Genomic DNA, 13,742 nt, shown 5'->3' on the forward strand with positions numbered 1-13,742 from the left:
CAGGATTTTCCAGGAACAGAACTAGAGCAGACCGGGAGAAAAACAACCTTTAGCAGCTCTGTTGTTGCCTTTGGTTTGTTTTTTGAAACCAAAGCTGGTTGATAAGAAGACTTTGTCCTTCCAAAACTATTTATCACATGAGGGCCTTGGCATTTTAAGAAAAGTCTCTTTGGAGTGTTATTCTTAAACTCTTTTTCCTTCTCTTTCTCCTTTATTTTTCTTCTTGGTCTTTTTTCCTTTCTAATCTTCCTTTCCTCTTCTTTCTTTCCTTCTCATCTTTTTCCCTTTCTCATCTCCTTCATTCACATTTTTCCCTTCTCATTTTCCTTTTCTTTCATTTTTTTCTTCCTGCCTTTTCCCTTTTTTCTTTCCTTCTCATTTTTCCCTTTCATTTTCCTTCCTTCCTTTTCTCATTTTTCCTTCCTGTCTTTTCCCTTCCTTTTCTTTCTTTTTCTTTCCTTATTTTTTCCCATTCCCATTTCTCTTCCTTCCTTTCCTTTTTCCTTTTTTCCTTCCTTTTCTTTCTTTCTCTTTTTCTTCTCATTTTTCATATTCCTTTCCTTTTTTTCTCATTTTCCTTCTTCTTCCTTATCTTTTCCCCTTTCTCATGTCCTTTTCCTTTTTGTTTTTCTACATTAATGCCTTTTTAAAAACCATATGTGGTATTCCAAAAAAGGAACTTTCATGCTGAAATAGGAAAAAGAACAAAATTTAAGCTCCTCAAGGCAGTCAAACTTCCTCTTCAGAAAAGCAATGGCAGAAGGGGACAAAACACCTTGAACCTAAAATACGCTCTGATGTTTAACTTAAAAAAGTGTTTTATGCATACTTTCCCTCCTTTTCCTTATATTGTTTCACTCTCGATCAGTGATTAAACGCCTCAGAGACGTTTTCCCGCCCTTTGACCCTCAAAACAGTCCTAATACCTCACCCCCCCCCAACGGCTTGGTTCTTCTACGCATGCGTCAACAGGCCTTCCTTCTTTCCTGCCCTTTCTCGAAATCTGCTTCTCAGGGACCGAAGGCCTTAGCAACAAGAATGACCTCACTGTACACCAATCAGATAGGCGGGCTTCTCTGGGACATTGCTTCCTCCCCCCCCCCACTGCTAACCGCCCAGGCGCAGAGTCCCGATCTTTCCAGAGCTTTCCTATTGATTGCATCTTGCGGGAGCCAATCAGAGCCCGTTCTTTCTGTCTCCCACCAATGGCGGCCCTGCAACGTTTTAGCCCCACCTCTTCGTAGAATTATTCGCCCGACGACAAGGGACTTTTTATCTCTACTTGATATCCTTCCACCCCTCACTGCCTTCACCTCATCCCTTCGGAGACCGGCATTAACAGGGAAGCCTATATCGTTTAATTTAGTTTTCTTTTTTTATTTTTCCGTCGAATGAGAAGAAATCGAGACGCAGAACCCGCTTTTTAGGACGTTCTCCGAAGGGATTATTTCCTCACGCGGAAGGATATTGAAGGGAATCTGAAGGGCGGGGCGACGAAGACGAAACCGTATAAATAGCAGTGACGCGTTGCTGGGCAGACAGTTGCGAAGAAGAAAAGTTGCTGAGGTCGGATTTGGTGTCACCGCGCCATATTAATTATTTCCTTCTGGCTGCCTGAGTGAAGCGGTAAGCTGACGAAGAATGGATTATGATTCACGTTCCTCTGAATAATTATTAATGTGTTAATAATTAATATTGATTATTAAAAATTGTCCCGTCTTTATTCGGGGATATTTAACTGCTCCTGTTCGGACAGGGCTCGGCGTGGCGTCACTGTTAGGCCATTGTGGCGAGGCGCGGGGCCCGTGAGGTGGGCCCCGACTAACCCCGGGAAGAGGAGTTAGGGTGGCTCCGCGGGGCGGGGGCGGCTGAAGGGCGGGTGGCGGTGCTCGGAGTTGGCGCTTTCGGCGCCCGAGAGATCAACATTTAGAAAAGGGGGTTAGCGCTGAGTTAGTTATGGATTTCGACGGCCTCACCCCTCTCCGCGTCCCACCTTAGGCTATATAAGCGCCGCTTCTCGGTAGGATTTCCTCCTAGGCGAATGTAAGTGAGCCTCCCCCCCCCCCGGTGTCTGGCGCTCCTTTATTTGCGTTAATTAGATGAGGTATTTGTAGCTGAAGCCCATTTGAGGGAGAAGGGAAGGGCGGTGGATTGGGGTGTTTTTCTTTTGAAAGTAAAACGTCTTCACTAAAGGGATATTTGTCGCACTAAATAAGTTATAAGGTTCCTTATGGTGACTACGAGCTTTTTATTTCTCTCTACCTCTCTCACTCTGTATATACGTAGATCTAACTCTTTCCCTCCCTGCCCTTTCTTTATCTGCCTTTGTGTGTGTGTGTGTATCTAACTCTTTCCCTCCCTCTAGATATCTACCTTTCTCTCCGTCTCTCTCCCCCTCTATAAGTATGTCTCCCCTCCCCCTCTGCCTCTATATGTATATCTGCCTCAATCTCTCTCTCTGCTCCCTCTCTATATATGTGTATGTGTATCTCTACCTTGTTCTACCTTTCTCCCCCGCTTGTCTGTATGTATATATATGTATATCTACCTCTTTCTCTCCCTCCTGTGTGTCTCTGCCCCCCCCCCCCTCTATATATGTGTATATCTCTACCTCTTTTTTCTCTCCCCCTCTCTATGGCAGTGTTTTTCAACCTTTTTTGTGCAAAGGCACACTTTTTTCATGAAAAATATCACGGGGCACACCACCATTAGAAAATGTTAAAAAAATTTAACTCTGTGCCTATATTGACTATATATAAAGTAATTTTCCCATGGCACACCTTACACTATGTCACGGCACGCAGCACAGTGGTTGAAAAACACTGCTCTATGGTATATATGTATATCTACCTCTTTCCCTCCCTCCCCCCCCCCGCCTCCGTCCATCCTATTGGGCGCAATTCTGTTGTATTGCTTGTTGAGAAGATTACAAAAGGTGATGTTGCCCCATTTCAAGACTTTTCTTGCCACAGTTGTTAAGTGAATCTAGCTTCCTCATCGACCTCGAAAAGGGGGAATCAGGTGACCTTGGGACACAGCAAAGCGTCTGAATTTTGATCACATGTCCCTGGGGATGGTGCAATGGTGACAAGTCACTTTTTCAGTGCTGCAGTCACTAAATGAGGTCTTGTAAGTCAAGGACTACCTATACTTAGGAGTACAATTTAGCCCAAAATGTATGTTGCCAAGTGAGACATTTTGTTAAGCAAGATTTGCCCCATTTTAAGATCTTTCTTGCCACAGTTGAGTGAATCATTGCTGTTAAATAGGTTAGGAGTGTGGTTAAGTTTTATCTAGCTTCCTACATTGGTTGGTCAGAAGGTCTCAAAAGGGCATGACTCATTAATTTAATATGATTAAGTTGCCAAGCATCTGAACTTTGATCACAGGACTATGGGAATGATGCCACACCTTATACCTTATTTAGTGTAAAAACTGCTCATAAGCCACTTTGTCATTGCTGATAGATCTTTGAAGAGTCACTAATTGAACTGTTGTAAGTTGAGGACTACCTGTATGTGTGCTAGTATTATGCAGGGATAATAAAACCCTATTGAGCAATACAAAAGCTGGTGCTTTAATAAGATAAGCTTTTTAATGCCCTTCTCAGAATTAAATACCTAATGGGCAATTTAGAAACAAACTATGACCTGCATGCCATTGGTGCAATTTTGGATTATTTCCTGGTATAGTTAAATGTGATATTTACATGCTAATAGGTACTGCAGGATAACCTTTCTGAGTTAGCAGTTCCCTGCAGTTGTTTACAGGACCTCAAGATAGCTTGGTGGATATTGGTTGTCAGATACAGTATTTATGGGGACTAGAAGTCCCTACATAAGATGCTGTTTTGGAAAGATTAGCTACAATTGTTTTCTTGCAATTTGATTATTCATTTGATAGTATTGGAAATTTGAGGGGCAGAGACTCTTGCAGAGCTTGTTTTTTTAATGTTATACATCAATTATACATTGTATATTGCTTATAAATATGGGAATACGGCAGTAAATTCAAATCAGTACAAAACTTGAATTTCTAATTGAACTAGGCAGCTATTTAATACTTTAATACCTTATAGTACTTCACATTCATGATAGCATTTTAGGCATAAGATGGAACAATATTATCTACTGTAGTGCAATTCATATGAGTGATTAAATAAAGTGGATGCTTTATTTCTACCTCAAAATACATTTTTGACTGTTTTTGTAAAGTTAGCTTTCTGTATATATAGAACTTCATAATCTGCAGCCAGCTCTAATTTTCCCATGCTATGTCATTGCAGATAAAAAATGCAGATCTTTGTGAAGACATTGACTGGCAAGACCATCACCCTGGAGGTGGAGCCAAGTGACACCATTGAGAATGTGAAGGCCAAAATCCAGGACAAGGAAGGCATTCCTCCAGACCAACAGAGGCTGATCTTCGCTGGAAAGCAGCTGGAAGATGGCCGCACCCTCTCCGACTACAATATCCAGAAGGAGTCTACCCTCCATCTTGTCCTGCGTCTGAGGGGTGGGATGCAGATCTTTGTGAAGACCTTGACTGGCAAGACCATCACCCTGGAGGTGGAGCCAAGTGACACCATTGAGAATGTGAAGGCCAAGATTCAGGATAAGGAAGGCATTCCCCCAGACCAACAGAGGCTGATCTTTGCCGGCAAGCAGCTGGAAGATGGTCGCACCCTTTCTGACTACAATATCCAGAAAGAATCCACTCTCCATCTTGTCCTGCGTCTGAGGGGTGGGATGCAGATCTTTGTGAAGACCTTGACTGGCAAGACCATTACCCTGGAGGTGGAGCCAAGTGACACCATTGAGAATGTGAAGGCCAAGATTCAGGATAAGGAAGGCATTCCCCCAGACCAACAGAGGCTGATCTTTGCCGGCAAGCAGCTGGAAGATGGTCGCACCCTTTCTGACTACAATATCCAGAAAGAATCCACTCTCCATCTTGTCCTGCGTCTGAGGGGTGGGATGCAGATCTTTGTGAAGACCTTGACTGGCAAGACCATTACCCTGGAGGTGGAGCCAAGTGACACCATTGAGAATGTGAAGGCCAAAATCCAGGACAAAGAAGGCATTCCCCCAGACCAACAGAGGCTGATCTTTGCCGGCAAGCAGCTGGAAGATGGTCGCACCCTCTCCGACTACAACATCCAGAAAGAGTCCACTCTCCATCTTGTCCTGCGTCTGAGGGGTGGGATGCAGATCTTTGTGAAGACCTTGACTGGCAAGACCATTACCCTGGAGGTGGAGCCAAGTGACACCATTGAGAATGTGAAGGCCAAGATTCAGGATAAGGAAGGCATTCCCCCAGACCAACAGAGGCTGATCTTTGCCGGCAAGCAGCTGGAAGATGGTCGCACCCTTTCTGACTACAATATCCAGAAAGAATCCACTCTCCATCTTGTCCTGCGTCTGAGGGGTGGGATGCAGATCTTTGTAAAGACCTTGACTGGCAAGACCATCACTCTTGAGGTGGAGCAAAGTGACACCATTGAGAATGTGAAGGCCAAAATCCAGGACAAAGAAGGCATTCCTCCAGACCAACAGAGGCTGATCTTTGCTGGCAAGCAGCTGGAAGATGGCCGCACCCTCTCTGACTACAATATCCAGAAGGAGTCTACCCTCCATCTTGTCCTGCGTCTGAGGGGTGGGATGCAGATCTTTGTGAAGACCTTGACTGGCAAGACCATCACCCTAGAGGTGGAACCCAGTGACACCATTGAGAATGTGAAGGCCAAAATCCAGGACAAAGAAGGCATTCCTCCAGACCAACAGAGGCTGATCTTTGCCGGCAAGCAGCTGGAAGATGGTCGCACCCTTTCTGACTACAACATCCAGAAAGAATCCACTCTCCATCTTGTCCTGCGTCTGAGGGGTGGGATGCAGATCTTTGTGAAGACCTTGACTGGCAAGACCATCACCCTGGAGGTGGAGCCAAGTGACACCATTGAGAATGTGAAGGCCAAGATTCAGGATAAGGAAGGCATTCCTCCAGACCAACAGAGGCTGATCTTTGCCGGCAAGCAGCTGGAAGATGGTCGCACCCTCTCCGACTACAATATCCAGAAAGAATCCACTCTCCATCTTGTCCTGCGTCTGAGGGGTGGGATGCAGATCTTTGTGAAGACCTTGACTGGCAAGACCATCACCCTGGAGGTGGAGCCAAGTGACACCATTGAGAACGTGAAGGCCAAAATCCAGGACAAAGAAGGCATTCCCCCAGACCAACAGAGGCTGATCTTTGCCGGCAAGCAGCTGGAAGATGGTCGCACCCTTTCTGACTACAATATCCAGAAAGAATCCACTCTCCATCTTGTCCTGCGTCTGAGGGGTGGGATGCAGATCTTTGTGAAGACCTTGACTGGCAAGACCATCACCCTGGAGGTGGAGCCAAGTGACACCATTGAGAACGTGAAGGCCAAAATCCAGGACAAAGAAGGCATTCCCCCAGACCAACAGAGGCTGATCTTTGCTGGAAAGCAGTTAGAAGATGGCCGCACTCTCTCTGACTACAACATCCAGAAAGAGTCCACTCTCCATCTTGTCCTCCGTCTGAGGGGAGGCATTTAGATGTTCTGAACAATTTTCAAATTGCCAGTAAAATTTGTTTGCACTGTAGCAGTATTATGGCTTAATATTGTAAGGTTAATGCAAGTTTCCGGTAACTGCTAGACTGTTTGTGTCAATGCTAATAAAGTTTTCTGTTGCACATTACTTAGTAGAAACTCCTTTGTTAATGTCTGTTCCTAGTTCTCTCATATAAATACTAAAACTATGAAAACACACCCCAAATCAAGACAGATAATATTTCTGATCGTTTGTAGAAAACATTCTACCTAGAGATCATGTTTACTATGGTACAAAAATCCTTTTGTGTGCATTGCCTTCCCGGATGGATCAATTCTTTATATCACTACACTTAGGTATTCATGAAATGACTAATTGAATTGTTCCAAAGTTGAGAAACGTTAGCAGTTCTGTTCACGATCTTTACTCTTGGAGAACAGCAAAATAATAATTTCTGTAATGAGTTAGCAACACTACTCTGGTAGCCTTAACTCCTATTTCTACAGGAAAGAAGCAAGAGTGCATTGTGATGAAAGGATAGTGGTGCTTGTGTTGCAGCACCTATTTCATTCTATCATCACTGAAAAATATGGTAGGGTTTGGTCACTTAGTGATGGTTGGAAATTACGCTGGACCGCTGGGTGTACCTACTACAAGAACCAGTTGCCTTGAAAGTCGAATCATGGCAACTCCTGGACTTTTCTTGGCTTTTAAACAGCTTGTCAGGACTGAAGCTTCTTGAATAAGTAGCGGAATGTTCCAATCAATAAAAGGAATCCAGTTGATATTACTCAACTCCAGATGACTCCACCAGCATGACTCTGAATCTTTAAGATCCATCCAGTTTCGAAGTTCTGACTGGTTTCTCCCCCTGCAGGTAGGCATTTATGGCTATCTGCAGTATCGTGACTATGTTTTATGACAGTTTTGTCAAAACCAGTGTTTCTGGTTTTTGGCAAATCTGGTTAACTTGTGTTTCCATATCTGTCACAAGCCAAAGCCAGTTCATATACCACTTCATAGTGCTTTCCAGCCTCCCCTAAGCGGTTTACAGAGTCAGCCTCTTGCCCCCAACAATCTGGGTCCTCATTCTACTGACCTTGGAAGGCTGAGTCAACCTTGAGCCAGTCAGAATCGAACTTCTTGGCAGTTGGCAGAGTCGGCCTGCAATACTGCATTCTAACCACTGCACCATCGCATGGGTGACTTGATTTAGCTTAGTCATGAGTCACTGCTGATGGGCAGGCTCCATTACAGTTGTTAAAACTCAAGAGCTTATTTGTAGCGCATGTCTTTGGCCTAGTTTAATTTTGAGCTTGGCACTTCTCTTTTGGGAGGAAAACAGAATAGCTCTCTGAAAGGGATGTGTTTTTAGTTTCCCAAGGCAACACAATTTTAGTCGCTATATAATTTTATATTGGCACAGAACAATTTGCTGCAAAATAAGCAACTCCATTTTGTTAATGAGGGAAGAAATGACTATAATAGTTGAGATTGTCACATTCAGGTTTGCAGTGTTTTTCCTTCTCACTATTATAAGCTTAATCTGATTTTCCTGTTAGTTGTCTCCAAAAGCGCAGATTTTACTTGGAAAAATAACCTGTTAGTAAAAAAAGCTGCTTCTTTTGAGGGGGAAGAACTGGCATTTATAAATCTTGCTTTATAGAGCATGGAAAATAATCTTTGCTTTACACATTTCTTGCATTTGGTGTTGAATGGACAGAAAAATTGAAACGAAAGGAGTCAAACCACTAACAGCAGCATCAAAGGGACATAATGTCAGAACCTCTCCATTAGATAATTAGGAAAGAAAGACCACGAGACTCCATGTGTAGAAATCAAGTGTACTTTTACTAATTATAAATGATTACAGGCATAGCGAAGCGAAGTCTGATTATTTAGGCGCGAAAGCAATTGATATATAGAATAGCCCATTCCCCTCCCCTTGGCATCACAGTTACAGTCCAATCATAATTCTCCCAAGTGTCAGGTGTGAGATAACTTCAAAAGGCATCATAAAGATGGAATGTCGGTGCCGTTAGTCCTGGCGGGAATCTCCTACGCATGCATAGTCAGACAGGCAGCTGAACTCCAGAACCTTCCTCCAGCACAATGAGTAACCCCTCCCAAATACCATGCCCTCCCTCCCCGTTTCGTGGCAGTCGAAGCAACAGCAAAGCAGAGGCTGACACATAAGTCCACAACGAATTTTAGCAAGTCGCAAAAGAATGTTAGGCGTTGGTAAACTACTTGAAATACACAAAAGGGTAAGGAAGAAAGGTTTCCAGAATTAGTAAATGCCAAACTCGCCAAAATCTCTACCGCTCCCAACACTGAAAAGCCACAAATAAGCCATCAAGTCAGAGCTGGAAGGTGCTAACCATGGCCTGCTGAGCTTAACTGCTCATGTGCACTTTTGCATGACGCAGCTTGCCCTGATTATGAAGCCTTTGAAAGTGGCACATCCTGCATTTCAACAAATGCATCAGTCATCCCTTTATCGCAAAATGGGCAGCAAAAGACTCATTTCCATGGTCTGGAGCCTATTTTAGGAGTTATAATTCTGGGCAATGGAGTTAAAAGGCTGAAAACACCAGCAAGGTCAAGACAGCTGTGACAACTTGGATTAAAGGGGGGGGGGAGAGTATTGACAGCCTTTATGATTATTTGTCACAAGAGTGTAGATACTTGGCAACTGAGTCATATTTATGATGGTTGCAGTGGCTTGGGGAGGGGGCTGTCATCTGAACCCCCTTTCGGGATCTGACAAGCAAACTCCATGGGGAAGCCAGATTCACTTAACCACGTGACTTCCTTAACAACTGCAGTGATTCCCTTAACAATGGTGGCAAGAAAAATAAAATGGAGCAAAACTTATTATTCATTACGAAATACATTCGCCCTCCCTCCCCATTTTACATCAGACGACTCCCGGCGGTTTACACGTAACTGTCTTGTTTTGCAAAAGAAATGTTAGGCTCTGGTCGTAAGTTGAGGACTAACTATTTTGGTGTCCTATCAGTCGTTCAGTTAACTCAAGGAACAGTTAATCTTCCCCATTGCCAGGAGCTGATGGCCATGCTCTCCATGTCCAGGTCCACAGAACTACTTGAGGTCCAATGAGGACTAGTGTCTTGTGCCGACATGAATCAATCTTGAGATAATCAAAGAGGAGTCCATTGTCAGGTTTCCGAAAGAGCTTTTCTGAAGCCTCCGGGGGGGGGGGGGAGGCTGTTTTTTCCCTCCCCAGGCTCCTATAAAGCCTCTGGAGCCTGGGGAGGGCGAAAAAACCACACAAAAAATGGGGGGGGGGGAGTGCTGTCATATGCACATGCACACTATGGTCATGCGCGTAGCATTATGGGTGTGGCACGCCCGTGCACAACCGCCCTGGCTCCCCCCCCTGCTTTTAGCACGTGAGCCAAAAAAAAAGTTCGCCATCACTGGCTTAGAATCTTAGACCATTTCAGACAGGTGGCTGTCCAGTTGTTTTTTTAAAAAAGCCTCCAATGATGAAGAACCCACAACTTCTGGTGGCCAGCTGTTCCACTGGTTAGTTGTCCTCATTGTTAAGAAGTTTCTCCTTAATTCCAGGTTACTTCTTTCCTTGGTTAATGTCCATCCATTGCTTCTCCTGCCTTCAGGGGCCTTGGAAAATAAGTGGACTCTCCCCACCTCTTCTTTATGGTCGTGGCACAACAAAACCGCGCTCCACTAAAGCGTGCCTGATTAAACCGCGTCACTGACGTCATCAGCAGGGCGACAACAGCGACCGCGGGAAAAAAAGGGCGCTTTAAATAGCACTTTGAAAGCAAGCCAATTCACGTTAAGGTAAGGGTTAGGTTAAGGGTTAGGTTAAGGGTTAGGTTAAGGGTTAGGTTTAGGGTTAGGTTAAGGGTTAGGGTTAGGTTTAGGGTTAGGTTAAGGGTTAGGATTAGGTTTAGCGTTAGGTTAAGGGTTAGGTTTAGGATTAGGTTTAGGGGGGTTAGGTTTAGGTTTAGGTGTGAATTTTAGCTTTAGCGCTTACAGCGTGCTTTTTTTGTCGCGCTGTGATGACGTCAGCTACGCAGTTTCGTCGAGCGCGCTTTAGTCGAACGCAGTTTTGTGGTGGAACCCTTTATGGCAGCCCCTCAAATAATAGCCTTAAAGTGCTCAGTAAGTTTGATCAACATTTCTAGATGTATCTGACATGGTTCTTTAGATTAAGATAAGGTAATAATTATTCCTTGAAATCAGTAACGGAGAGTGGGGAACAGTGGTGGGCTGCAGGCGGTACGGCCCGGTACGGGCGTACCGGAGCCTGCCCGGAGCACCTGGTACCGTTTCAGTAAGGTGCTCCGGAGGGCCTGCCCGCCCGCCCGAGTTCCTTACCTGTCCTTTAAGGCCTTCGGCACTTCCACGCACACGCAGGGTGCGTACGCCGCCTGCGTGACTCTCTGACGAGCAGCTGGAGCATGATGGAGTCTTGCGGAAGCGTCACTGGTAGTTACAACACATTCGTGCGCCGCTCACGTGTCAATGTGGGCGACGCCGGCCCTGTTCTAACCGTACCAGTTGGAACGGGATCCGGAACCCACCATTGGTGGGGAAATATAGGTAATCTTGGATTTACGACTACAATGCCCCCCCCCAATTTCCGTTGCAAATAACGGGTCACCACCTTTTTTTTAAAAAAAATTAAAATTTTTATTTTATTTTATTTTGTTCCATAAACAACACATGCCCACACCAGTGGGAAAAGAAAAAATCAAAACACAAAAAAGACAAAAAAACAAAAAACAAGGCAGGGGGGGGGGGGAAAGGAAAAACAAAAGAAAAAAAGAAAAAAAAACACAGGTATATATTATAAAAAAGTATATCAGCTGGTTACAACATGTTTTGGTGCATCTCTTCCATTAATTCATATTAATTCAAATATCTTAACTCAAGTGTTTACCATATTGACATCATTATACCTCCCCTTTTAGTTGACTACAGTTATTTAAACATCTTTCATCCTTAACTATGCCAAAGATTTAATCCATAACCACATGCTAGCATTTCATTTACTTGTTTGTAAAATCCTCTATTAACATCAAATCCTCATATCCTGTTTTAGCTAAACATCCATAATATTTAATACCAAAAATTCCATCTTCCATGCAATGTAGTTTATTATCATTCTCCTTTCTTTACGTAATTATATCGTATATCGTAACATTTTCCCCATATTAGTTAACATTTAACTGTATATAGTTTTATTTTATTTTTTAATAGTGATAATTATTGTGATTAATAACCTTTGTATATGGTCCAAAAATATTTCCAACCTTCCCTTCTCATATCACCACCTTGAATAACGGAGTTCAGTATCAGCACTTTGGCAGCCAATGTGGCTTTGAAGGAACGATATCCCCTCCGCCCAGGGGTGGGTTGCTGCCGGCATTACTGCCGGTTCGGTGCATGAACAATTTTGCGTGCGCGTACTCGCTTCACTCACGCATCAGATAGGTCTGCGCATGCACACAGCGTTAAAAAAAATGGAAAACAAAATTAAATTGGTGCAATGAAAATTGTTCTGTGCATGGAATGCGCAGAGCCGAAAAACTAGATGGCGACGTGGTAGGAGAACGGGTTGGGGGCGTGGAAGGCCTGGGTGGTTGCCGGTGCCAGTGACGCAGGCTGCCAAATCACTACTGGTTTGGCTGAACCGGTTTGAACCAGTAGGAACCCACCACTGCCTCTGTCTTACAAACCAGCTGCAGCTGCTGGATACTCTTCAAGGGCAGCCCCACAAAGACCGCATTGTAGTAATCCAGCGAGGAAATGGCCAAAACAGGAGTGTTCCCTGATGTAAGAAAAGACACAATGGGCGCACAATCCCGGTTGTGCAAAAATCCTTCCCGGCTGTCACACCCTCCTTTTTCTCTTCCTCTCTTTCTCCTTCATCCGGAAAATTCTAAATTTGGACAGTTCAGGAATGGTTTGGCATTCTTTTCTCCTCTTATAGATACTGCTCAATTTATGGCTACCACTGGTCATAGCAAGCAAGGCAGTTGTTCAGTGAGTTTTGACCCCTCTTAAAGCATGCTGGCTGGGGAATTCTGGGAGTGGAAGTCCTCCCCGCTTAAAGCATTCTGGCTGGGGGATTCTGGGAGTGGAAGTCCTCCCCGCTTAAAGCATTCTGGCTGGGGGATTCTGGGAGTGGAAGTCCATCCCTGTTAAAGCCTGCTGGCTGGGGGAGTCTGGGAGTGGAAGTCCTCCCCTCTTAAAGCCTGCTGGTTGGGGAATTCTGGGAGTGGAAGTCCATCCCTCTTAAAGCCTGCTGGTTGGGGAATTCTGGGAGTGGAAGTCCATCCCTCTTAAAGCCTGCTGGCTGGGGGATTCTGGGAGTGGAAGTCCATCCCTCTTAAAGCATTCTGGCTGGGGAATTCTGGGAGTGGAAGTCCACCCCTCTTAAAGCCTGCTGGCTGGGGAATTCTGGGAGTGGAAGTCCTCCCCTCTTAAAGCCTGCTGGTTGGGGAATTCTGGGAGTGGAAGTCCATCCCTCTTAAAGCCTGCTGGCTGGGGGATTCTGGGAGTGGAAGTCCATCCCTCTTAAAGCATTCTGGCTGGGGGATTCTGGGAGTGGAAGTCCTCCCCTGTTAAAGCCTGCTGGCTGGGGAATTCTGGGAGTGGAAGTCCTCCCCTCTTAAAGCCTGCTGGTTGGGGAATTCTGGGAGTGGAAGTCCATCCCTCTTAAAGCATTCTGGCTGGGGAATTCTGGGAGTGGAAGTCCATCCCTCTTAAAGCCTGCTGGTTGGGGAATTCTGGGAGTGGAAGTCCATCCCTCTTAAAGCATTCTGGCTGGGGAATTCTGGGAGTGGAAGTCCACCCCTCTTAATGCATGCTGGCTGGGGAATTCTGGGAGTAGAAGTCCTCACCTCTTAAAGCCTGCTGGTTGGGGAATTCTGGGAGTGGAAGTCCATCCCTCTTAAAGCCTGCTGGCTGGGGAATTCTGGGAGTGGAAGTCCATCCCTCTTAAAGCATGCTGGCTGGGGGATTCTGGGAGTGGAAGTCCACCCCTCTTAAAGCCTGCTGGCTGGGGAATTCTGGGAGTAGAAGTCCTCACCTCTTAAAGCCTGCTGGTTGGGGAATTCTGGGAGTTGAAGTCCGCCCCTCTTAAAGCATGTTGGCTGGGGAATTCTG

General features: G+C 45.0%; 1 protein-coding gene across 1 annotated transcript; it reads left to right on the forward strand.

Moving 5' to 3' along the window:
• The first annotated feature begins 1,476 nt into the window (after positions 1 to 1,476).
• Positions 1,477 to 6,722, forward strand: LOC148042382 (polyubiquitin). Its single transcript, XM_087702855.1, has 2 exons — positions 1,477 to 1,626; positions 4,286 to 6,722. Exon 2 carries the CDS (start codon positions 4,293 to 4,295, stop codon positions 6,576 to 6,578), a length of 2,286 nt encoding a protein of 761 aa, XP_087558981.1. The 5' UTR covers positions 1,477 to 1,626; positions 4,286 to 4,292; the 3' UTR covers positions 6,579 to 6,722.
• Positions 6,723 to 13,742: the final 7,020 nt, after the last annotated feature.

The sequence above is a fragment of the Thamnophis sirtalis genome, unplaced genomic scaffold, assembly GCF_051295495.1.
Source record: "Thamnophis sirtalis isolate CommonGarterSnake01/CBP01778 unplaced genomic scaffold, rThaSir2_p1.2 scaffold_17, whole genome shotgun sequence".
NCBI lineage: Eukaryota > Metazoa > Chordata > Lepidosauria > Squamata > Natricidae > Thamnophis > Thamnophis sirtalis.